At 41.2% G+C, this 24,840-nt stretch overlaps 1 protein-coding gene across 2 annotated transcripts in view; it reads right to left on the reverse strand.

The window, feature by feature from the left end:
- Nucleotides 1–275: 275 nt before the first annotated feature.
- ATF7 (activating transcription factor 7) overlaps nt 276–24,840 on the reverse strand; it is a 118,766-nt gene continuing 94,201 nt past the window's right edge. For both annotated transcript variants that reach the window (XM_032210687.1, XM_032210688.1), the window contains 8 exons: nt 17,932–18,066; nt 16,294–16,451; nt 15,063–15,162; nt 13,299–13,412; nt 11,638–11,790; nt 9,565–9,762; nt 6,795–6,903; nt 276–5,762 (listed from right to left, as the gene is read on the reverse strand). In XM_032210687.1, coding sequence (XP_032066578.1) covers nt 5,545–5,762; nt 6,795–6,903; nt 9,565–9,762; nt 11,638–11,790; nt 13,299–13,412; nt 15,063–15,162; nt 16,294–16,451; nt 17,932–18,066 — 1,185 coding nt within the window. In that variant the 3' untranslated portion in view covers nt 276–5,544. The remainder of the gene's footprint in view (nt 5,763–6,794; nt 6,904–9,564; nt 9,763–11,637; nt 11,791–13,298; nt 13,413–15,062; nt 15,163–16,293; nt 16,452–17,931; nt 18,067–24,840) is intronic.

A 24,840-nucleotide genomic window follows, 5' to 3' on the forward strand; every position in this document is an offset into this window, starting at 1 on the left:
CCTATAGAGCCAACTTCCTCATGAAGCTTATTTAAATGCTGATGTTTAATTACCAAGAGACAGATTCACATGTACTGGGAATGTACTACTTATGGAAGATTATGGTACTTCTCCTTATCATAGAAGAAGCTTTTTGCACATAAAACAGTAGTACTGCAGTAGCACAGGTGGCTATACTAAACTAACTAACTAACTAACTGACTGACTGACTGACTGACTGTCTGTCTGTCTGTCTGTCTGTCTGTCTGTCTGTCTGTCTGTCTGTCTGTCTGTCTGTCTGTCTATCTATCTATCTATCTATCTATCTATCTATCTATCTATCTATCTATCTATCTATCTATCTATCTGGTTTCCCAGATTGCTTTCTTTGCTACAAGGCACAGAATTTTGTTAAAGGGTTCAGTAACAGACATGCAGCCACTGGTCAATTGGCAGGTTGGAAGGGTACACACTTAGAATAGTAATTTCTTATAAATATGGGTGTGAGCCCAAAATGCACTTACTTACTCATTGCTTTAGAACTGTGATGACAAACCTATGGCAAGCATGCCACAGTTGGTACACAGAGCCCTCTCTGCTGCTCATGCATGGGAGCAGGGCACATGTGGGGGACATGTATGTGCATGAGCAGGAGAGCGGTGCATGCGCGGGGACCACTCGCATTGCATTTTGGGGCCTCGTGCGGGCCTCCAACAACCTGTTTTTGCTTCCAGGTTGGTGCAGGAGGCTTTCCAGTCCCAAAACGGGGCACAGGGGCGCCATGCGAGGCCTCAAAATGCAATGTGAGCGTGCATTGCATTATGGGCGCAGGGCCGCAGGTGTGCTTTCAGCACGCGACGACAAAAAGGTTAGCCATCACTGCTCTAGAATATGTAGATCAACCTTAGCATACCATGTACAGCTAAAATGGTATAGTCTTCTCCAAGCTAAAAGAGTAACTTGACAGGATCATCCCTTACCCTGCTCTCAATCTCAAAAAATTATTTATTTACCTGAAAGGAATTATTTTTAGGCAACTTATATCTTAGCCATCATCTAAAATTGACTACAGAGACCCTTGCTACAAACCCAACTGTTGATGTTATGAATTGTAATATGTTTATCAGAGCTAACCAGTGTGTCAGCTACGTTTAGCGCAGGGGTGATCACAGTCTAACCAATTCTTCACATAATTCTGTGGCCTTACAAGAGCCACCTTTTTCTGTGATTCCATGCTGCAAAGGTTACCTACATACCCCGAATTTTGCAGCTCTGGAGCTCTTCTAACTAGGCAGGTATTGAATAGCAGGGACTAAAGCAACGTGCAAAATGTTGCTTCATTTTTAATGATTACTAGGAGCACAGAATCGTACTAAGGCAACCATTACAATCCAGATACATGGAAAAGAGAACAGCAAAGCAGTGTTTAATTTTAAAATGCTATAAGAGAAATTATTTCCTTCAAATACACTTAAAAAAATAATAATTGTAAGATTATTTCAATTCTGGCTCCATTTCTACTAGGCTGGGCATTATTTGGATTGAGGATACAGCAGATTCCAATAGACAGGGTAGATGTAGTTTCTAATTTGTAACCCTCCCCTCAAATATTTCTCCATCTCTAACAGCACGATACTTTAATCTATTTCTTTATTTATTAAATTTATTTGCCACCCATCTCGTCACACAAAAGACTCTTGGATGGCTGATCGGCTTCATCTAACAGAATAGTGGAATTTATCCAAAGTTGCAGCAGGAGCTCCCAGGGGCACATAAAAATGTCCTCTTGGCCGATATTATGTGCCCTTTTGTTTGCTACATTCCCTTCTTATTCCAAAGTCCTGGAGCACTGAGGCAGGGCACTCCTAGAGCCAGGCTGCTGCCATGCTCTTTCAGGGTAGGCCATGGGTGCCAAACTTGATTGCGTCGCATGATGTATCATGACATATCGAATGTTTTTTGCCTTTGCGGAGCCGGGATGGGCGTGGCCTGTGCGTGAGGCCACGCCCACAGGCCTGGGCTAGGCTAACGGAATGAGATGCTTTTTATGAAAGCTCTTTTATATGATACTCCCTGATTTTGAACCACAGTATGTCTCCCATAGAAAGCAGCTTGTGCTTTCTATCAGACTCAACAAATGCTTTACACAAGCCCTCTTACCTGTTCCTGGAGTGTTACTATCACTTGTCCTTACAGTGTCAGAGCCTAAGCACAACTCTCGCATTGACTGAAGATTCAATATATGTCTACTCTGAAACAGAATTAAGTGAACCAGGCTGAGTTACAGTCACTGAATAGCAGCACAGACCATGAACTCATGCAGAGGGGAGGCCACGCCAACTCTATCCAGCCCTTCCAGAGAACTGCCAAGTTGAGGCAGAATGCTTTACACCCCTGCCTAAAAGTAAATGAAGCAGCCTCCTGTCCAATTAGGAGGGAGATTATAGTGTATTAGAGATGTTCATATAGAAAGTTCCAGGCTCAATTCCCAATTGCCCTAAAACAAGGTTCCCATCTAAGAGAAAGAGCTGGAGTTTTTATCTCATGGCCCCAAATAAAGAAAGGCCTTCTTTAAGTTAGATATTAGAGATTGTTCTTAAGCCACAGCTGCTCTACCCAGTTTGCTCTGAATTATGAGAGTTCACTGAATCATGCTCTGTGTGACAACTATACAACTCTTGGAGGGACCTAAGGAAGGACAATGCTAGGCCATACCTATCCTTTGGTGTCATTTTGAACTATGGTAGGAAATCCACCCAAAATTTAACCTCTGTTTGGCAAGTCTCTGCCAATTCATTTGCAAATCTTGATACATTCATACTTCCTTTCCAGGTTATTTAACCACGCCAATGCTAGCTCAAGAAGATGGTGTTGAATTAGGTTGGCCAATGGGGCAACTGACAGCTTCATTTGTTCTTTCTCATAACAAAACACTAGTTGTCAATGAGAATCTAGGCACCAGTTCAGACAGCAAACTCAATGCTATTGTGAGCCCTTATTTTTCAATGGAAAATAGGTGAAACCAAAATTCTACAGTCCTTTCTCTGGACCCTGCATTGCATTCATTCAACAGCAAGCAGAATTCTGAAGTGTTCTTTTTTAAATGAAAGAATGCAGCAGTTATGTTTTGAAAGGTACAAAATAGTAATATAAATTAAAAAAAGAAGAAAGAAAACTAAAATATCTTATCATCTGTCCCACTTGCCAGCAAGCTCATTTCTTTTCCTATTAACCTGAGAAGATCCTGACTACACCTGCTGTGCACTGTTATTGGAGCTGTCACTAAGGAAACAGATACCCTGTTGGGACAAGTTATATTTCAAAGCCTTTGCCAACTTGCATTTTTAGCATATCAAGGGAGCAAGGAAAAGAGGGGGGGAGGAGGGGAGGAAGACAAGTGACAGGATGTCTGAGATACTTGCTAAAAGGAAGTCTGCAGACATTCAAAACACATTTTGCTTCTTTTAAACAAAGGATAAAGGAAAAGGAACCCAGGAGAAATTAAAATTAAACACCACGTCACAGAAGAACAGAACAAGAAGCAACAGCATCATATTCAGGCAAGGAAACAATTGGAGAGCAAGCGGCATTAAGATCCTGAGAAGCTGGGTTGATCGTGACAATAGCAACACCAATAAGAGACAACCTGCATTAAGTTTAGCATGCCACATATACATTTACACATATGTACATAGACATGTGCGTTTGTGTGTATGTGTGTTATATGTGTGCTTTCTAGTGGGTGGAAACTGAGGAATAATAAAAATCTTTGTATAGACTGGCAGCACGGAGTTATACAGCCCCTTAGAGGACAATGCTTTATTAAAAAAAAACAATTAGGAAGACAAAATAGTGGAAGAGTTGGCAAGTTGCAAGCTCATGATAGCTACACGCTAACTATCACTCTGCATCTTTTCCTCTGGTTGTGATTCAAGCTAAACATTGGCCAACTAGCAAGAGGTCGAGGTCAAGGTCACTCCAAGATACACAGGCACACACTTTGACAAGAAGCAGAAGAAAAAGGGAGAGATTACTTCCAATTCTTCTTTTTTGTTCTCAATCTACCCTACAATAGCAATGTGCAAGAAACTCGGTATTTATTTTGGAAGAGACAAATGGAAAATAGCAATAGGTATCTGAAGGAGAAATAGGATGGAAAACCTTTGACCAAAAGAAAATAAAAAGGTAAGAGGGGAAGCAATTTGGAATGTATGCCCCCATCCTCTTGTCTTTGAAATAGTCCATGATTTAAGGCCACAATCTTGAAAAGCTCAATGGGTTAAACATGTCAGCTTAGCTTTTGAAATGAACATGGCTTATAAGAGTATTGAATCTTTAGCATTTGCAAAGATACTTTTTCCTGTTTCCTTGCCATTGAGCTAACTCTTACATTGTCCCCAAACAACTTTGTTTAGAAACCTCCTGTAGCTTAGCACTGTGTCACTTTGAACCTGCTACTGTAATGCTTATGAATGATTCTGCAACTACTCAGATTCCAAAGGTATAAATCAGTATTTCTCAACCTTGGCAACTTTAAGATGTCTGGACTTCAACTCCCAGACTTCCCCGGTTAGCCTAGAAGTCCATACATTTTAAAGTAGCCAAGATTGAGAAACACTGATATAAATCATTCAATTTTTTTTTCTAGACATAGTAAGAGATGCCCTTGTGAATGTTCTTCCTTCTCATTACTGAAATACGCCTTAGCTCTTCCCACCTGGTAACTTAAAAACCAAAGAATTCCCATTGTGTTTTGATGGTTTCTTCTTGAACTACAAAAAAGTCTGTATCAGATAACAATATGACCAAAAAGGTATCCCTGATAATATGCATAGTACAATTTATGTGATCTACAATGCATACAGCAGGCCTACCATTTTCTCTCCCAGAACAGCAAAAACACCCATCAGTTGCAGCAGCTAAGAGTGCGGGTTTCTTACTCTCTTCACAAAACAATTTGAACAGTTCAAACCAACCAAATTATTGGAGCTTACCACCTTCAGAGCCGCGAGCTGGAGTCCTGTATGAAAGTGTAGAATGGAAGGTCAGGTACCATTTGGATGGATATGCTACAAAAACGGTCGGGATGCTAAAGTTTTCCACAAAAATGGCCAGCACCAGCAAAACATCACAGCACCTCCCAAGAACTGCTTTCTCTTGCTACAGTAGCCAAGACAAGGAAGCACCACGAATAACCAAACTAAGGGAGGCTTAGTGTTAGCGCAATGTATACCTGAACTTTAACCATTTAAGATCACACTGTATAAGGCTGTCCAAACGGTTGATTCTAGATAGGATGAGAAATGGTCTCTAAAGTGTGGCAAAATGACTTATTCCAAAGCCACCCTTTGGAAAGATGATAGATGTTTGAGGCCAGGACCTATGTGAGATATACTTTGTTAGAAGCTCCATAGCTGCCCTTCACTCATTTTTAAGAAATCAAAAGAATAAAACAAATGAACAAAACAAAAACTGTATCCACCCCATTTTGAACAAGGGGCTTAGTTATGATCAGTCTCTCTGGCTGCAGTTCATTGTTAGTTCTATGCCATGCAACTGGCGACATCATCTGCCGGCAGACTGGGACTGCGGCGCCATAATGACATGTGATTGCATGGGCACGTTCAGTTCTGTCCTTTGGTTGGCCATATGAGTGAGGACTGAAGTGGCAACGGCTTCAGCTGCGGAGCGGATGTTCAGCCCATTGGGAGATGCAGTCACCGAACTGTGCTGGATGACAGGAGCTGGAGAACCGGTGGGCTCAGAACTCTCTTTGGGGCTTTCTGATTTTTCAAGACAAGGGTAAAAAAAAGAGTATTAGTGATTGCGCTTGGCTTTACAGACTTCTACAGAACATGCTTCAGCAATTATTCTGCCAGTTCTCACCAGTTACATTTTCTCAAATGAGTTGCTCTTTTTGGCCACAATATTCTCTGTACAAAAATTCAGCTTTAATACAGACTTAACAAGCATGAAAATATAACTCATTCTGATGCTAATCAAAAGTATCTGTATAATCTTGTGTTGGATACACGGAACACATTATCAAATAATTTTCATTTTACACAGCATATTATGTGAATCCAGCCACTGTATTTGGTAAACCATAGTTTATTGTTGTGTGGAGTCAGCCGATTATGGTTTCTTCAATTAAAAAAAAACCAGCCACATATCTCAATAATAAAACTGAATGTGCATAACTGAGAAGAATTTGATTGGCATTATTTTAGCTGCCAATTGCATTTCTTTCCCTACAGTTAAGGCTTATAATGTGAACTTCGAGAATTGAAGAGGAAAAAGGAAAAAAAATGTTTTAAAGCACTGGAAAAAAAAATCAGCCTTTTTTTTTGGGGGGGGGGGAAGGTTTTGTCCTATAGCTGGAAATGTGTAGAATCTTTTCTACACTGGATGTTCTTGAGATAATATGGACTAAACCATCCATCATCCAAAGGAAGAACTGGCCATAACTGAGAATTCTATTCCCAGCAGTTTTGGAATAGCTTAAGTCAGAGTTGGTGTGCTTGTAATATTCACAACTCTTCAATGATAGAATACTTTTTAAAATCTTGACTGATTCCAAAATGCGACTTCATAAAATGCTGAAATCCTAAAATCTGTATTTGATCTCGATAAAGGAAAATATATGTAACTCAGGGTTGAAAGTGGGGTCCTTCTCTGAGCTTGGTTGCTTTTTTGCAGACATTTCATTACCCAAACTAGGGTGACATCATCAGTGCTACAAGAAAGCAAGAAAATTCAAAGAGCACCAAGGACCCCTTCATTTGACCCCATTTGCCCTGCCTGATTCTGCTTACCAAGATAACCTTGTGTTTTCTTCTGTAATGCAGTGACAGGGCAATCCTTGTGAGCCAACAATAGTTGTTTGAGTTGCGCAACTTCATTCCTTAATAATGTAACTTCGTTCTATGAGAAAGGAAACATTTAATCTCATTGCATTGGTTCAACACCCGAGCTTGAATCTTGTTAAGTGTTCATTTGAAACAGTGAGAGAACAATCAGAGGTACAACATAAATATGAAGGAATTTACATACGATGGGTTTCAGCCAACACCTTTTACTCATTACGTGGTTTAGGGAATGCTTCATTCGTCATGCCTCCTTTTTTTAGCATTAAAACTGCTATGATCCTATGGCTCAATCTTAAGCCTAAATTGTGTCTTTTGCTATTGGGATAGCTTTGAAAAAGCAAATTTGGAAACCTGGTAGTGAACAAAAGAGATTCTAATCTAAAAAACCTTGAAATAAAACAGGTTTTAATTCTGAAAATCTTGTGAGGTAAGTCAGGCTAAACGTAACACACATGCGCACTTGTACACAAACACACACACACTCAGGCAGTAGTTTTGAATCTTTTCCACCAATGAAATATAAAGCGGAAGCAACCAGGGCTGCTGCAAAGTACCGTATTTTTGGGAGTATAAGACCCACCCAAGTTTTGAAGAGGCATTTTTTTTAAAAAAAAGTAGGTGGATAGAGGGATAGAGAGGGAGAGAAAGAGAAATACAGTAGGTAGGTAGAGAGAGAGTAGTTAGGTAGGTAGGTAGTGGGATAGAGAGAGAGAAATAGAGAGATAGAAATACAGTAGATAATTTAGGGGGAGAGAGAGAGAGTAGGTAGGTTGGTAGGTAGAGGGCTAGAGAGAAAAATAGAGAGAAATACAGTAGATAGGTAGGGGGAGGGCTGAGAGAGAGAAATACAGTAAGTAGGTAGGGAGAGAGAGGATGTGTAGATAGGTAGGTAGGTAGGTAGAGGGCTAGAGAGAGAGAGAAATAGAGATAGAGAGAAAAAAAAGTTTTTGCACTCTGCAAACCTGCCCAAAATGGTCCGTTTTTCACTCATTTCTGCCCTCCCCAGCCCCCAGGAGCTTTCTGAAAGCCTCCATAAGGATATGCACAGCTGTTTTGATGGAAGGGGCGGGGCTTCAGGAGGCAAAAAATTCTGTATCTGGTGTATAAAACACACCCAGATTTTCAGCCTCTTTTTAGAGGAAAAAAGGTGCATTTTATACTCCAAAAAATACGGTACCTTGGAAGGGTTTTACAAAAAATGGTGCTGAAAAATCACAAAGGCAAAACAAGTGCATCTTCCAGATTTACCTTTATTAGCACACTATCTTCATGGAGTGCTGGAGTTATTTTTGGTTTCTAGCAGCCAGAGAAGCTGCTTATAAAGAATGCAGGTAACAGCCTATTTTAATACTGGTGTTAAAGCTGCTTATATTTGTAACTATGTCATGGTAGGCTTGCTTAGTTGCATTCCTTGTGTAAGTCTCTCAAAAAAGGTGGGAGCACCATGTCAAGGGCACATATGGAAATAACTCAAGTGTATTAACATTCTTATTATTACCACTGAAAGGGAGATTATTACACTGAACTTCAGTTTCTCCCTCAAAGACAGAACTACCGCTGCTGGCTGAGGTCCAAGAACCAGAAGGCTCAATTCTTTTTCCTGAAAGGCAGGAAATTTCTCATAAGCTTCAGGATAAGTTAAGCAACATGGTAGTAAAAAGGAAGCCCAAAAATTCATAGCAGTGCAAATAGCTTGGCTCACAATCCAGCACCAGCAATATATCAAATCAGGCCAAGGTTCCACAGCAGACAGGAGAAGAAGCTAAGCTTCCAATGTTAAAGAGACAGATGGAAAGCATGAAAAGGTTCCCTTTATGCTTCTAGACCACACAAAAGTTAAAATCTCTTTCTTAGTCATAAGAATAACAGAAAGTTTCACATATCGGGATATTTTGAAATGATAACAATATATTAACAATAATTTATTAAATGTATAGGTCAGGGGTCAGCAACCCGCAGCTCTGGAGTCGCGTGCGGCTCTTTCATCCCTCTGCTGCGGCTCTCTGTCACCGGTTGGTAAAAGGAAAAATGATGCCACGCTAGGAGAAGACTCTATGTTAGGGGAACCAGACTTCCGGTCGGCTCCAGAATTGAACGGGGGGCTTCCGATTAGGACCTTTGTGGCTCTTTGAGTGTTTAAGGTTGCCGACCCATGGTATAGGTGATGGGAACAAAGAAAAAGAAGAAGAGGACTATCAATTATCATTGTCAAAGAGTGAGTAAACAGATCTGCCGCAGTAAGATTGGAATTAAGTTGTAAGATTTCCTGAAAAAGTCTACACTGACAAGTAACAAGAAATAAAAATGACTGAGGCCCTAATGTCTGTTCCACAAAATGCCCATTCCCACAAGAAGCTATAATTTAACTAAGGGAACTATAATCTGATAAAGTGTGTGCTAGTAGAAAGCATTATTTCACAGAGACCTCAAATCTCCCCCCGCCCCCCTCAGGCAAGGAAAGCTCCTCCAGATGGTAGAAAGCCAAGGCATGCCAAGATCTTCCAAGATAAGTAATGAAGGTCTCAGAGTATAAAAATCACCTCCACACTACATTCAGATCCCATAATTTCAGATTATATTGGTTAGGAACACATTTATGAACAATAGATCTCACTTAAGTATCCTGGAGGAGGATGGTCTTGAAAATAAAGCAAGGATAGATACGATATTAGGGGTACATTTATCATGCTGTAGGCATGTTGGCAAGCCTGCTTACACTTAGATGGATGTTCTGTGAGGTGAGCTCTTCCGCTTTCTTTTCCAAGGACGACACCCAGAGCTTGCGTTTCTGGCGGCAGCGCGAAGCAGCAGCACGGTTCCGCTCCAAAAAACGCTGCCTACGTTCGTCTGGATCTTCATCTGCTGTGCGTCTCCGTCGGCCACCTGTACTTGGTGTGGGTTGAGCTGGGGAAACCTGAGGACAAAGGACAGATAGATGGGCAGGCTATTCACACAGAAGATGGGGCAGGTTGTTCAAAGAAAAAGAGGAGGAACCTGTGGCTTTCCAGTGTTATTAAACTACACCTCCCAGCATCTCTTGTTACTACTCATGCCCGCTAAAACTGCTGGAAGTTGCAGTTCAGCCATTATTTGAAGAGGCCCACCTTGTATTAAGAACTCAGCAGTCATACATACTTATATGGACCAAAGGACTCATCCAAGCAATTTTTGGGACTATTAGTACTGCCCTAATGCTCTCAAATGCTATTTTACTGTTTAATGTTTGCCTTTTTATTCTTGATTGCTTTTATTATATTTTGTGTGATATTTTTTTGTAAACTGTTCTGATATTGTCTCTGAGAATAAAAAGTAATACTTTTAATGAACAAACAATAAATAACACTTTCCTCTGATTTGTCTGGTTCCCAATAGTCTCTTTGTAAAATAGATGTACAAGACGCAAGGATGCCTATTGCTGTGCATTTATCTGCAAGCAACTTGGGATATTTGTTCATTATTTGATTTTGCACCCTTTTATCAATTTAATTTTTTTTTAAAAAAAACCTGCTCTTTTCCCTTGTATCTGTTGAAGCATCTATGTAATTTTTTGCAATGAGATCCTTGTGGGGTAGAGGCAACACTGTAATAGTCCCTGAAATCCTTTTTATTTTTAAGTAGCCAAATGGAAATAACTGCCAAAAGCAAAAACAAATTTGCAGGTTCCCACCTTAGCTCAGCCTCCCCAAATGGGCTCTATAATTAGACAGACAGTTTCCACTTCCCTATACGCGCTGTCAGTCAGGCAACATATGGACAGTAAACTTCTGGAAGCTCTAAATGACAGAGCAGGTGGTAATTGTGATGGAAAGCTGGCATTTGGTAAGCTGGCAGGACCAAATGGGGTGCATTTAAACTCAAGTAATTAAGACAGGAAGAGAGACAGAGGGAGAGAAGATTTGTAAACACTGCTTCTCTGTTTCTGACTCTGTCCCCATTGCTGTTGTATCTCAGTGATAAACATCTGGTAGCAATGCTGACAGAAGCAATGGAGGCTCACCCTAGTCTACCCATCTGCTCAGGGAATTAGAAACTGAGTGCCTTAAACCTGGCACATCCTGCAATTAGAAAGCTTTAATTTGGCAACAAGGAAAAACAACATACTGAATTTTCAAGCTTATTTTCATTTGCAAAATTTGAAGTTTGTTCTAAAGTAGTTTTTCAGAAACTGCAAAAAGGAGAGTTGGTTCTCTAAGGAAATGGGGAAAGACTATAGAAAGATGCACAGGAAGAGAGAAATCCAAAACAAAATATCATTTATTTCCAGATAACTAAAAGACTGCCGGAAGCTGATGATGGTTTTCCTTCCCTTCTCCAGAAATGATTATATTATTGTATAAGAGAGTTCATTAGCCCCTGATAAACCATCACATAATTATCAGATCATTCTTGTTTTTATAATGGTTCAAAATCTTAAATTCATATTTGTTCTTAAAAATATGAATAAATACCATAGCAAATGATGCCATGGCACCCATCATGCTCTCTCTAATAGCATAGTTAGATCAAGCCCCTACTTAGAAGTTCCCCATTCCCCTTTTCTTCACAAGGACCAGTGCAATTTTCTTTCATATAAAATTCTCGCTCACAATAGTAGCTGGGTTTATAGTTGGGTTTTAATCAAATATCATACGGTCTAGCAAGCGCCCTTACAAATTTCCACGACAGCTTTCCTAAATTTGGGCTCTTTCCTTTGACTGATGAGCCTGCCAGCTGAGGAAGGACGAGATGCATTGTAGTCTCACATCTGTTTCCTGAATCCTTACTTAATCCAATTTGGCACTTAACCAACCTGTGGCTGGGCCGGAGAAGGTGCATCAGGGTGCTGGATAAGTATCTGACCCTGTTCAGGATGAGAAGTCACCATTGTGCTCGCTGATCCCACCATCATGCCGCTGCCGTTCAGTGAGGAAGTAATTCCTTGCGTCAGGCTGGCTTTTAGCCTCTGCATGGGATGAAGACAAAACAAACACTAGGAGAAGCTCGACTTTCTCCTTGTTGAGATGGCACAGTGGTTGAAACGCAGTATTGCAAGCTAACTCTGCTCACTGCCAGGAGTTCATTCCTGACCGACTCAAGGTTGACTCAGCCTTTCATCCTTTCGAGGTCGGTAAAGTGAAGACCCAGATTGTTGGGAGCAATGTGCTGACCCTCACTTAGAGAGGGCTGAAAAAACACTATGAAGTGGTATATTAAGTCTAAGTGATATTGCTATTGTTGAGCTTTTAAACACATATTTGGAGTTTGCTAAAAAGAGGCAATCTGTTGACAAGGGGCAGTAAACCTGACATACTGTTAACTAGAGGTTCACATTTATGTTCCTAGAAGAAAAATAAAAAAACCTGGATTAATGGATGTAAAAACATCACACGTGACTGGAAATTCTTTTTGCTAAGGAAATCCGAAAAATCTCATATTTTTGGAGGAGAAGCTCTCATTAATATGGAATGTTTAAACAAGAATTCTTCCTTTCCCATACAATTAAGAAATAAGTCACCATAAAATATTCAGACAGCTGGAATTTTTCTAATAAAACATTTGGTTTTTTATTACATTTTACTTCATTTTCCTTCCAAGGAATGTGTGTGTGTTAGTCTCAAAATAATTTGGTCAAATGGAAGATGGTTAAAAGAAAGAGATTAGAAAACTACCAAGAGGATATGCCTGTAAAATAGAATAAAATATTCTGCTGGTGTAAAGAACTTCTAGCCTGAAGAAGTAGAGGGACTGTTTTTCTTAAATTTGTGTGATATTTGCTCAGATGTAAGTTAATATCTATTCTTAATATGCTGTATTTGGACATGTCTACACTTTTGTGGCTATACTCTTTGTAACCCCAGGCCAGAATTCAAAGAACTCTGCATCAGTTTTATATGCTAAAAAGGATTTTGCAATGGTTTTGGCTGAATACCTCCTCTTCTACTGCCATATATCAGTCTCCGTGGATGGGAATTTGGGGGTTTGCAATTCCAACATGTCTGGAAAGCTCCAGGTTGGGGAAGGCTGCCATACATCAAGTTGCTTTTGAACCCGAGAGAGAATTTCAAAAGCAATTTTATTGCATTTGGCATGGGAATATAATTCAAGAGAAAAAAACAACAACACCGTGAGCTTTAGTAGTTTTGGATCTAGTAGTACTTCAAGTCTGTAAATTGTGCAAGTGGTGATGGCAAAGGGGACTAAGTCTGACTTCTGAAAAATGATACAACAACCTAAAACATTTTTACAAGATGAAGTTTCTTTAAAGTGGTGTTTTCTCAATCTTGGACTCTTTTAAAAGTTGTGTGGACTTCAACTCTCAGAATAATATCCCAGCCAGTCATGCTTTCAAGACTAGAATGATAGAAAAAAATGTTTTTGAAATCTGCAATGCATCTTGGTGCGTACATCTCTCTCATTCGATTCTTTAAAAGCAGCCATCTTGTGAACAACAAAATAGAATCAGGAGCTCACCATTTTAGCTTCAGAGTGTCCTGGAAGTCCTGATGGTGAAATTGAGCCACTGCTGATAACCGGAGGACCAGGAATACCAGGAATGTTTGGCACCATAGGCATCGGCCTTGCCAGCTATATATTGTAGGAGGAGAAAGAAGAAGCACCTCAGGTTTTCTTTTTTTTACTTAGAACACATTGAAAAGGGGGGGGGGAATGCCTCACAAAAATCTCACAAAGGAAACCCACACATTTTCACTTTCTCTGAACCATTCCATTTGGCTACAACAGGCAAACCCTCTCTTTTTTAATGATTGTCCCAAATATCCTTATTTGATTTTAGGTACTATATTTCCCCAAAAAGAAGATAAGGTCTTATTTTCTTTTGGCCCCCAAAATAAGCACTTGGCCTTATTTTCGGGGAGGTTTTCTTATTTTTGAGGTGCAGGAGGTGGAGAGCATGGTTACCTCATGGCTGCTGCTGCATTGCAATATTTTCAGGGAGGGCTTATTTTTTGGGAAGGGCTTATTTTTAGCACATGCGCTCAAAAGCCAAATTGAACTTATTATCCAGGGAGGTATTATTTTCAGGGGAACAGAGTATCCGTGTGCACCTCTCTATAGTCGCCTAAAAACTGCAGCATAACGCTAGCTCTCAAAAAATTTGTACGTTGAAATTGGGGATTGCTGGCAATCTGCCGATCATAAGGAAGTTTCTGGCTCCAGATAACTAGGCCCACAGAATTGTTTTAGAACAAAGGCATTTGGAGATCAATCAGGCTAAAATTATGAAACCGTTAGTCTTGAATTAGAGGGGACGGAACACATCACTGAGCAATATTCAAGGCTATTGTCATCTTTCAGATAACACATTTTTATCATATTTTGTGGAAGGGACAAAAATAAGTCAGAAACAAAGTGCAGTTGCCTGAAATCTTTGGAGGGAGGGCAGGTTCAGAATTATATTTTTATTATAAGGAGGAAAACTTCTGACCGATTTGTTATCCTCTGTAAGGTTCTTTGCCATTTCCATTCTCATTTTATGTTATTGTTCTCTTTCAGAGCAATTGGAGAAGGAAGATGCTAGGTAAGCTAAATAGAATTCATAGAGTATTATTGATACATCCTGGAGAAAAGGTAGCCATTTGCAAATCTCCCCAATAGGGACACAGAGAGATGTCTTCTGCTGTCCTCACAAATTAGCCTTTCCAATTTATTGGAATCGACCTATTTTCAGTGTGGCAGAAACTTTCTAAATACTTAAAAGTCAGTGAAAATTTACCGCACAAAGAAGCAGACCCTTGATTTGCATGCAACATCAGAAATAATACAAGATGCACCAGAAGGTACTCATGTTTGTCAAATCCATATGCAGAAATAAAAGCTAAATAACCATTTCATGCCCCGAAGAGGCCAGGGAGGGAGTTTTTCCTGGCTTGGAAAAGCCGACATGTTCTCTGCAAGCTTGAATGGTTTCAAGCACAAAGCTAGCTAATCAGAAAGCCTGCCATTCCCAGCCCCGGAACCAACAGGGCCAGCCATCTGTTCATACAAGGATTCAGCCTGAGCCTTCCTGACCAATGACTTGGTTGGCAGGCACGGCTACCCTCACAGGCAGAGGCTCTCACCGACCCCTATGTCCTCTACTCCAGCATAGGCTTATCTCATGCAGAGAAGTAGAGGGAGATGTCAATTTCTGCAAATTAAAGTGCCCCATATGCTCTGCAAAGGGAAAAAGCTGTCCCTTCCTTTATCAAAATCAGCCATGCTGGAAGCTTTCATTACCGATATGACAGAAGGCATCTGAACGGGTGGGCCAGGAAGGACCGGCATAGTCTGTCCATTCACAAGGTGCATGACAAGTGGTACAGAACTGGTAGGAGACCTGGAAAAGATTTGAAGCAAAAAGAAAATACATCAAACAAACTTCCATCCACTTGGCAGGGAAGTGAACTCTCTCTCCAGCAAATCTTGGCTGCACGTGATGCTCTTTGATTCGTGGAATCCATCCCTTCTCCAAATACCCCATGGTGCTCTAACCAATGGACAGCAAACTATTTTCTTAATCTAACTTTTTAACTGCTAATTAAACTGACAGAGTAAACATGGATCGCAAAGCCACAGTTGGTTCTAAACTAACACAGTACTTCTCATTCAGCAACCTGGCCACTAAGCGAAGTGGTTGCTAAGCGAAACTTCATGATTTTATGATCTTACTTCCATTTTCTTTTCCTTTACAGACCTGTAAAGGTTGTAAATATGAGGATCAGTTGCCAAGTTACTTTTTCATCCCCATCGTGAATGTGAGTGGTTGCTAAATGTGGCAGTTGCTAAGCAAGGACTACCTGTAACTAAAGCCAGCTTCTTCTCCCAATCCAGCTCAAAATCTACCTGGAATGGCAGTAATAATAAATAATTTAACTGTGATGGAACCATATCCCAAAGCAGTGGTTTTTGTCCTTTTTGTCCTCGTGTGCCAAAATCGCAAGTGTGCATGCCCACACCCACAATGCAATGTGCCCCGCCCCCTGCGCATGCATGCATGATGCCCCCCCCCATGCTCCCCACGCCTATGCGTGTGCCCCCTGTGCCCCGTTTTGGGCCTAGCAGGAGTCTCTAAAGCCTCCTGGGATCAAAAATTGGGCTTGGGGGGGGGGAAACGTGTCACTCCCCCCACCGCTATGTGTGACCACACTGCGCATGCACACGTGTCTCCCACATGCACAGCAGAGACCCAAAAATGTGCTTGCTGGAGGGAGGCGGATGCACATGCGTGGTGGAGCTAAGCTGGGCGACGGCTCGTGTGCCCACAGAAAGGGCTTCACCTGCCACTAGGTTCACCATCACGGTCCCAAGGCATGTTTCCTTCTCTTGTGGCTATTTTTGGGCAATTATATATTCCACTGCCATACAGATTTGATACCAGAACACTTCAGGAGAAAATTCTACCTGACAAAATGCTCAATTCTAGGACTGAATTTAGGATGCATTCTCTTCCCTCAAAGTTCCTATTTACCCGAGCTGTCTGTTGGAAGGTGGAGCCTGGGTGATGACCGAGGTTGGAGAAGGAAGAGTTGGATGTAGGGGGTCATATCCCAAGTGCAGTGGCAGAGATCCAGGACGTACAATAGTTGGTGTAGGCGTAGAAATGATAATAGGTTTTGAAGCGCTCTCCTAAGAGAAATGCAGACAATCAGTGCCAAATTTCCACCACCATCCTTGTGTAATGCTATTAATTTTTGCTTTATTAACTTATTGATTACCTAATTACATTATATATCATATTACTGAGTATTATTGATGGAAACATGGAATGAAAAAAATACAAATAAGCACCCCTCTTCCCTAAGGCAGACCAAATAACACCATGCTAATTCCAAATATCTGATAGAGCCTATAAATATTGCATAAATGTAGTTTCAAAAATCCCAATTTTATCAAAAGGCAAGAGGTCCAAATCTTCTCAAGCCAGGAATCTACAGCCCTCTGTTTCATCGTGATCAGGATAATTATTAGAAGCATTGCTTGATTTAAGAAATGAGTCGAACAGATTCATTTATTTATAGCATTTAGCAGTCCTGCACCAAAAAAAATAGTGTGAGATTTATTATCATGTTAACCCTATCAGGCACCTCACAAAATAGTGCAATAGTATGGAAAACATGGATGAATGTGATCTGCAGGCACATTGGTAGATGATAATAGGCAATTGGAACTCCCAAGGAAATATGAGAGCTATTTGGAATTCAAAAAGATGTTCATTAAAATTCAAATCCAATCCCAGTGCTTTTCTCTAGTAGCAACAACTTCAAGAGCAGGGATAAGCCACGTTCCCATAAATTTCATTTCTATTCTTCTGAGCTCTTTCCTGCTTTATGATTTGGTTCAGATCCATCTCTAGGAACGTGGAGTTGCCAGCAGACATGAAGCCAAGAAAGGACTGCATAGAGGAAGAGACTGGGGTGGTGATAATTTAAATTATTTCAGCATTTTTCATGCATCTGTCCCTGGCATGGAACTGCCAGTTCTTACACCCGGCATGTACAAAGAATCAAAAAATGGGCAGCAAGTCCAGCAGTCAACCAGTATTTGTAGGATTCAACTGACTAATACTTCTGAATCTCTTGCCTCTATGTTACCATTATCAGAAATAATTAGAGAGCTAATTTTGCTTTTGTTTTTATACAGAGGGCATCTTTTTCAAAATGAACAAAAGCCATTAAAAGCGGATTAAAATAATGCAGGTAGTCCTTGACTTATAGCAGTTCATTTAGTGACAGTTCAAAGTTACAATGGCCCTGAAAAAAGTGACTTATGATCATATTTCACACTTATGACTGTTGCAGCATCTCCATGGTCATGTGATATATATTTGGATCCTTGACAACTGGTTCATATTTATGAAGGTTGCAGTGTCCTGGGATCATGTGATTTCCCCTTTTGTGACCTACTGGCAAGCAAAAATCAATGGGAAAGCCAGATTCACTTAACAAAGGTTGTACTAATATAACAACTGCGGCGATTCACTTAACAAATGCAGCAAGAAAAATCATGAAATGGGGCAAAACTCACTTTCTTGAAGTCTCACTTAGAAACATAAATTTTGGGCTCAGCTGTGGTCGTAACTCGAGGATTACCTTTCCTGAAAGCTCACCTTTTCCTTAGGCTGTGGTGACTGTGGACTCCCTACTGGGCTGTCTGGAGGAGAAGAATCCACTTCGACAGGCTCTTCCTCTTTGATTTTGACATCCGGGGTAGAGGGAAGAGACATATCTAGAGGACCAGAACACTGTGGAAACACAAAATACATGTTTTAGCACATAGTGCCCAAAGCTACTGTGATGTGTTTGCAGATTTCTGCATGCACACCATCCACAAATATAGTTAGAAAAGCCTAGAAACACGGCTAGGCTACTGATGCTCGTGGCACTTTTTATAGCAATAACAATAGCACCTGTTCTGATCTAGGCTTCCCAAGGACGTGAAGCAAACTCCTGGTCCTGACAAAAACCCCTTTTATTAATTTACTGTGAATTCTGCTCATTCGCATCCAGCAAAATATTTTAAGGGGGGATTTACAGTCACAGACCTTATCTGGCTTGGAGAGCTGACAGGCCGATATCTGCAAAACTTGGCAAGAAGTCTCGGAGAGTCATAAACCAATTAAGCGAACTAATTGTTTCCTGCAAACTCCACTCCCTTTCGCTTCTCTTTTATTTCCTCTGGGAAGGGCCATTCATCGTTCACCTGTGGTCTTACTCCCAAGTCGACCCCTGTTCTTTAGCTGTTCCCTTCATCTGGCAACTCTACACATGCACACACTGGGACAGGCTCCAGCTGTTCGTCTGCCTCACTGATGTCTGACTCTAAGGCAACCGATAACTGGCATACAGCTCAGGCCCCCTCTCTGCCTTCGACACACAGCCCACATCAGAGCCTACCCCAGACTCCAGGACTGGCCCATGTTCTGCTGCCAGCTCTGCCAGCTGCTGGCGGGCCACAACAATACCGCTTCACAGGGCTTTATAGCCCTCTCTAAGTGGTTTTACAGAGTCAGCCTATTGCCCCAACAATCTGGGTCCTCATTTTACTGACCTCGGAAGGATGGAAGGCTGAGACAACCTTGAGCCTGGTGAGATTTGAACTGCCAAATTGCAGTCAGCCGGCAGTCCATAGAATTAGCCCGCAGTACTGCATTCTAACCACCTCAATTATCCCGTTTTTCTGATGCTAATGTGGCTTTTTGGTCCAGAAAAGCTAATAATATACTATAGACTGCAGGATCCAATCTGAGTCGGTCATCGGGACCAAAGTTTTATTCTTCCAAGCTTTTGGGATCATGCTGGAGCCCATCATCAGAGAATTTCTCTCTCTCTCTTTCTCTCCAGAATACTTGCTCTGGGCTTTTCCATGCGTTGTATTTACTAAAGACCACCGTCGAGAATGGTCTTTAAGTGGGGTCCCTGGGCTGAAAAGTGCAGTGCAGATTATGCAAGCAGCAGTTTGTCCCCAAGGACGCCTGCTACTCTTCTTCGCATGAACGTCAGGTTAGATGTCTGCCTTAAATTGCTAAAACCTTATTAAACCAGGAAGGTAGCATTTTGGAGATCGTGTACATAACACTCAACAGGCAACCCTTTTTTCTTGTAAAACTTTGCGAATATAAAAATAAAAGCTGGAGGGCCTGCAGGCCACAAAAACCCGCCCCCCACTCATTCACAGAAGTGCTGGAATCCGCAATATAAGTCACTTTTGAATTACAGCTTGATTTATCAAAAGCCAACGAGAGAGCCATGTAAGTTATTACAAACCTATGACCAGGCCATTGTAATAAAGCCCAACCATATGCCTGAGCCTGGCAGCTTGCCACCACACCTATTTTCATTTCAACAGCTCAGCATGGCCTTTTCCAATTTTTGTGAACAACAGCCTGCTATGCTCGTAGATCTCCAGGTCGTAGTATAGCAGGAAGGAATGGCACCGTGCACAGCAAAGCAGAAAGAGAAGTAGCACATTAAATAGTCTTGAAGCAATCAAAAGCAGCCTAATACCTCCTCAAGGCCTTTAATGGAGTTTGCCAAGGTGATAAAAGAAGGTATAATGAGCTGCTGGGAGGGGAAAAAGGCCAGGCGGCACAAAAAAGCTACTTTTCAATGTATTCAAGGCAAAAAATTGCTTTTAGTAGCTACCAAAGAAAACCAACAGGGGCAACCAGAGTAACAATTAATTAGACCGTCTTTCTTTCCTTCTTTGTTTAGCAATCTGCTACTTGCCACCTCTTTTGTCTTATGCTGGTTACGTCTTGTGCATAATCTTCAGTTAAATGTTTCTTTAGAACCCTCTTCTATGCTGTAATGCACACTGTCAGGCATAAGAAACCAGGAAACCAAGGTTGTTCAAATCAGTAGAAGTTTATTCCATGCCATCTCTAGACAAGAATCTGAACTACTAACGGTCAAAGCAAGTTGGCAGGCGATAAGAGCCAACAGAATTCAAGGAGGGCTGGCTTTAGATCTCTTGTGGGTGTGATGGGAATCCAGACAGATGACATGCTTTACCTCTCCCTCTGGCTCAGGCTGGTCATCGCCTACACAAACTGTCATATTACATGCTGAATGTCAGACTTTGCCATCTCCGGGTTGTTTCTCCTTTAGCTTTTCATTTGTTTAACACAGGCCTAGTATGTTCCAGTTCAATCCTCTCTAACCAGGTACCCTGTAGAGCAGAGGTGACTAACCCCCGGTCTGTAGACCAGCACTAATCCATGGCATAGCAGTTAGACTTATATACCGCTTCATAGGGCTTTCAGCCCTCTCTAAGCGGTTTACAGAGTCGGCATATTGCCCCCAACAATCCGGGTCCTCATTTTACCCACCTCGGAAGGATGGAAGGCTGAGTCAACCCTGAGCCGGTGAGATTTGAACAGCCGAACTGCAGAACTAGCAGTCAGCTGAAGTAGCCTGCAGTACTGCATTTAACCACTGCGCCACCTCGGCATGCCAGCAACTAGGCCACACAAACAAACGAAGCCCCACCCGCAGGATGCAAATCCACACCCCCTCCAGTCTGTGAAAAAACTTTTCTCCATGGAACTGGTCCCTGGTGCCCAAAAGGTTGGGGGGCATTGTTCTAGAGGTATTGGGGCTATAAATAATTTTGGCTAATAATTCTGGGAGATACATTCCTAATATAACCAGAGGGCTTCATCTTAGAGAAAAATTATAACTTTAAGCGTTTTCCCACTAGTCAAGGGGAGCTTTTCCCTAAGGCTGCTAGATAATGCCTTTTAACTTTCTGAAAAACTGATTGATTCCAAGCATTCAGGTTTTGATGGTTTGCATGCAAAACACATGTTCTACCACTGAACTTTCCCATTTGCTTCACTAATCCTGTAATTGAACAATTTCTGTAGAAATCAAAGAAAACGGCCATCACTGTGGATGATGACACCCAAGTGGGTGTCCGAAGTACTGAAACTCAAAGTCAGTTATTGACATTAATTACCTTAAGAACCAGGCTAATACATCTGTAAGTAATTACAGGCTTCTTAATTTCTAGTCACTCTTGAGAAACCAGGAATGTCATATTCTAAAAGTAGAGTATGAATCCAATCTCATATGAGGGTTAGCAATAGGAGGGTCACATTTAACCCTCTTGAAGGATGATGCCTCAGTTCTGCTCATCTACCAAATTAATGAGGCCATTTGAAACTAAAGTTAAAAGAACTGGAGCGTCTCCAATTTTTTTTTAAGCTGTTAAATTGTTCACTTTAAAGAAGTGGAGCTTCCAAAGCATCCAGAATTCCCAGTCAGCATTTTTAGGTTGAGGATATGCAAAAAATGTAATTAGGGAATCATTCAGAAGACGAATCATTGCTGAAAACATCCACCAGGAAGCATCAAGTTTTCTGTGAGAAGCAGCAGGTGTCAGAGAAACAGCTGAACTGGCTACTATCTTTCAGAAGAAAGTACCGAGTATAAGAAGCACCTTTTTCCCCTCAAAAAAGAGGATGAAAATCTGGGTGTGTCTTATACACTGAAAACAGCATTTTTGGCCTCCTGAAACCCTGCCCCCTTTGCAAAAATGGACATGCAGAGGGTTTGGGGGGCTTGCAAAGAGCTCCCAAGGGCTGGGGAGGCCAAAAAAGAGCAAAAACCGGGCCATTTTTGCTACTCCCAGGGCCCAGGAGCACTCTACAAGCCTCCCAAAGCTCTGCATGCCCCCCCCTTTTTTTTTTTCAAAAAACGTGGCCTGCAGAATGCAAAAACATTTTTTTTTTACATTTACCTCTTCAAAATCATGGTGTGCCTTATACTCCAGTGCGTCTTATAGTCCGAAAAATATGGTACTTTATTGGGTTTCTGTAAGATAAAATGGAGGTGCTATCCACCCTTTTAACCTGGCATCACGTCTAAAAACAAGGACTGGGCCTACAGCAGCGTTTTAAAAAGAGGTCTCAGCACTGAGGAGTGAATGAATATGGAGCTTCTCCATATGACTCGTCTTGACCCAGGAGATGAGTCACCCATCCGTCTGGAAATACCCCAATCTTTTTCAACTATAAAGATCATCAACATCTCTTAGCTGGAGCTACCCAGAAGAAGAAGCAACACCCTCCCCTCCCCTATCAATTTACATACATACGCAAAGTAAAACTACCGCCAGCAACTGGACTCGATTTAGCCAAGCGTTTAAAGTATCCTGTGAATGTGGCGGGCAAAATCCACCAAGTTTTCTAAATAGGAAACCAGCTGGAATTAACAATCCAGGCAAGCTCTATTCTTGGAGGAGTAATTCCTTCAGCCTGCCTGAAACCAGCCAGGCTTGGAACTGCTGCAGGCTCTTGCAGAAGGTTGGAAATATTAAGGCTGAGTCATATATTTAACTAGGAGGAAGGGGAGACAAACTTCACCAAATTAAGAGTCGCCGTGGTAGCTATTTTAAAAAGTCCAGCAAAAAAAGTCCATGGGTGGTCTAAACGCATAAAGTGTTTGGCTATAAAACAAAACTTCAAATTAAAAGCTAAAATTAAGATTCCAGGCTGCCACACAATTTTTAAAAGACAAGACGTAAAGGAATGGCTCAGTGGGAACAGCAAGGCAGCAATTTAGCAGGCAAGATAAGGATTTCATTAAGAGACCTGTGGCGGTTTATTTATATTAAAAAGCATAATACGAGACATAAAAAGATCAAGGGTTGCTTAGTGTCTTGTTCTGGCTTGGCCTAATCCTATTTTAAATTCTTATTTAATAAATAATTCAATTTGAATGTTCCCTGTTTTAAGGTTTATTAGAGAAAGAAGGGAGGGAAAGTGCAAACTCACGCAAGCAAGCGTTTGGAGGGTACCTCTTCCAAGAGCAGAATAAGATACAGATGATTTAATAAAGAAAAATATGAAAAATAAAATATAGATATATGTGTTCCAGCCAAGCATCTCCTTCCAATGCTTTGGAAAAAAAACTCATGAAATCATGAAATCTATTCTTCAACATTTCTTTCATTACTGTACTGACAGGGGCTTCCATGAAATCTGATTTTAGCTACGGCTGGGATACAAAGCAGCACTGAGGCAATACAATTTTTTTCCTCTCCTTTAGATCTCATCTTGAATCAAACAAATGCCTAAGATGGAGTGTTATAGCAGGTGGCAGCACCCAGATCTTGCCTGATCTTCAGAAAGCAAAACAGATTAGGACCTCATTTGTGTTAATCTGGAGGCCACTAGAAAATCCTAGAGCTCTAAAGTAGATTAGGAATTTGGAACAATATCCAAGAAAACGACCATGGCATGCTAGTGACTTCAATAAATGACTACCTAACTACAATAGATGGCATATCAATCTAGTAACTTTGGTAAACTCAAGTGAGCTTTTCACATATAGCTAATTCTCAGGTTACAACAATTGGGAAAGCGATGTGGTCGTAAAGAATAATTATCAGATGACTAGATCACTTAGCAAGGACAAGCCCAACAGTTCTGGTTGCTGTCAAAGGTTGTTATGATGACCCTGAGGATGTTATACAAAGATTTCACGTGACTGTGATTTGCGACCTTCCCTGCTGGCTTCCCCATTGACCTAGCTAGTGGGAAGCTTGCAGGAAAGGACACAAATGTTGTTCACATGACTGTGGGATACTGCAACTGTCATAAGTACAAGCCAATTGCCAAGTGACCAAATTGTGATCACATGATTCTGGGGCACTGTGACAGCCAGAACTTTGAATATTGATTATAAATATTCAATATTTATAGGTTATAAATATAGATGCTATAGGGCACTGCACACCAGAACAACTAGACACAAGGACGGTTTTTCGCCCAAATGCCATCACTCTGCTTAACAACTAATTCTCACAACACTGTCAAACTATTTACTAAGACTATATTACTATTATTCTTCTCATCCTTCCTATTACCAATCCTCCCACCTATGACTATAACCATGTAGCTTGTATTTTTATGATTTATATTTTTCTATTTGTTTCCTAGTATGATTTGATTGCTTATTAGTAACCTATGACTATCACTAAGTGTTGTATCTTATCATTCTTGATGAATGTATTTTTTTTCTCTTTTTTCCCCTTTTATGTACATTGAGAGCAAAGACAAATTCCTCCTGCATCCACTCACATTTGGCCAATAAAGAATTCTGTTCTGTTCTATTCTATTTTAAATACTGTATATACTCGAGTATAAGCCTAGTTTTTCAGCCCACTTTTTGGGCTGAAAAAAGCCGCCTCGGCTTATACTTGAGTCAGTGAAAAATTTGCCCGAAATGGAGGAGAAAAAGGGGCGGGGCCATGCCGCTGGGTGACACTCGTGAATGGCCCAGTGCCCCTGTGAGTTTCCCCTCCCTCTGTGTCAGTTTGCCGCGCAGCGCACACCGCACCATCCCCCCTCCTCACGTTCTAATGTAATGCAGGGCTGTCTTACGATTCCCCTTCCTCCCCCTCCTGCCGCTCTGCAACGATGTCCCACCTCCTCCTTGTTATGGCAAGCAGCCACATAGCGATGTCCCACCTCCTCTGGTACAGTGATCCAATGATAGGAATCACTGTGCCG

Source organism: Thamnophis elegans, chromosome 2, assembly GCF_009769535.1.
Source record: "Thamnophis elegans isolate rThaEle1 chromosome 2, rThaEle1.pri, whole genome shotgun sequence".
In the NCBI taxonomy this organism is placed as follows: Eukaryota; Metazoa; Chordata; class Lepidosauria; order Squamata; family Colubridae; genus Thamnophis; species Thamnophis elegans.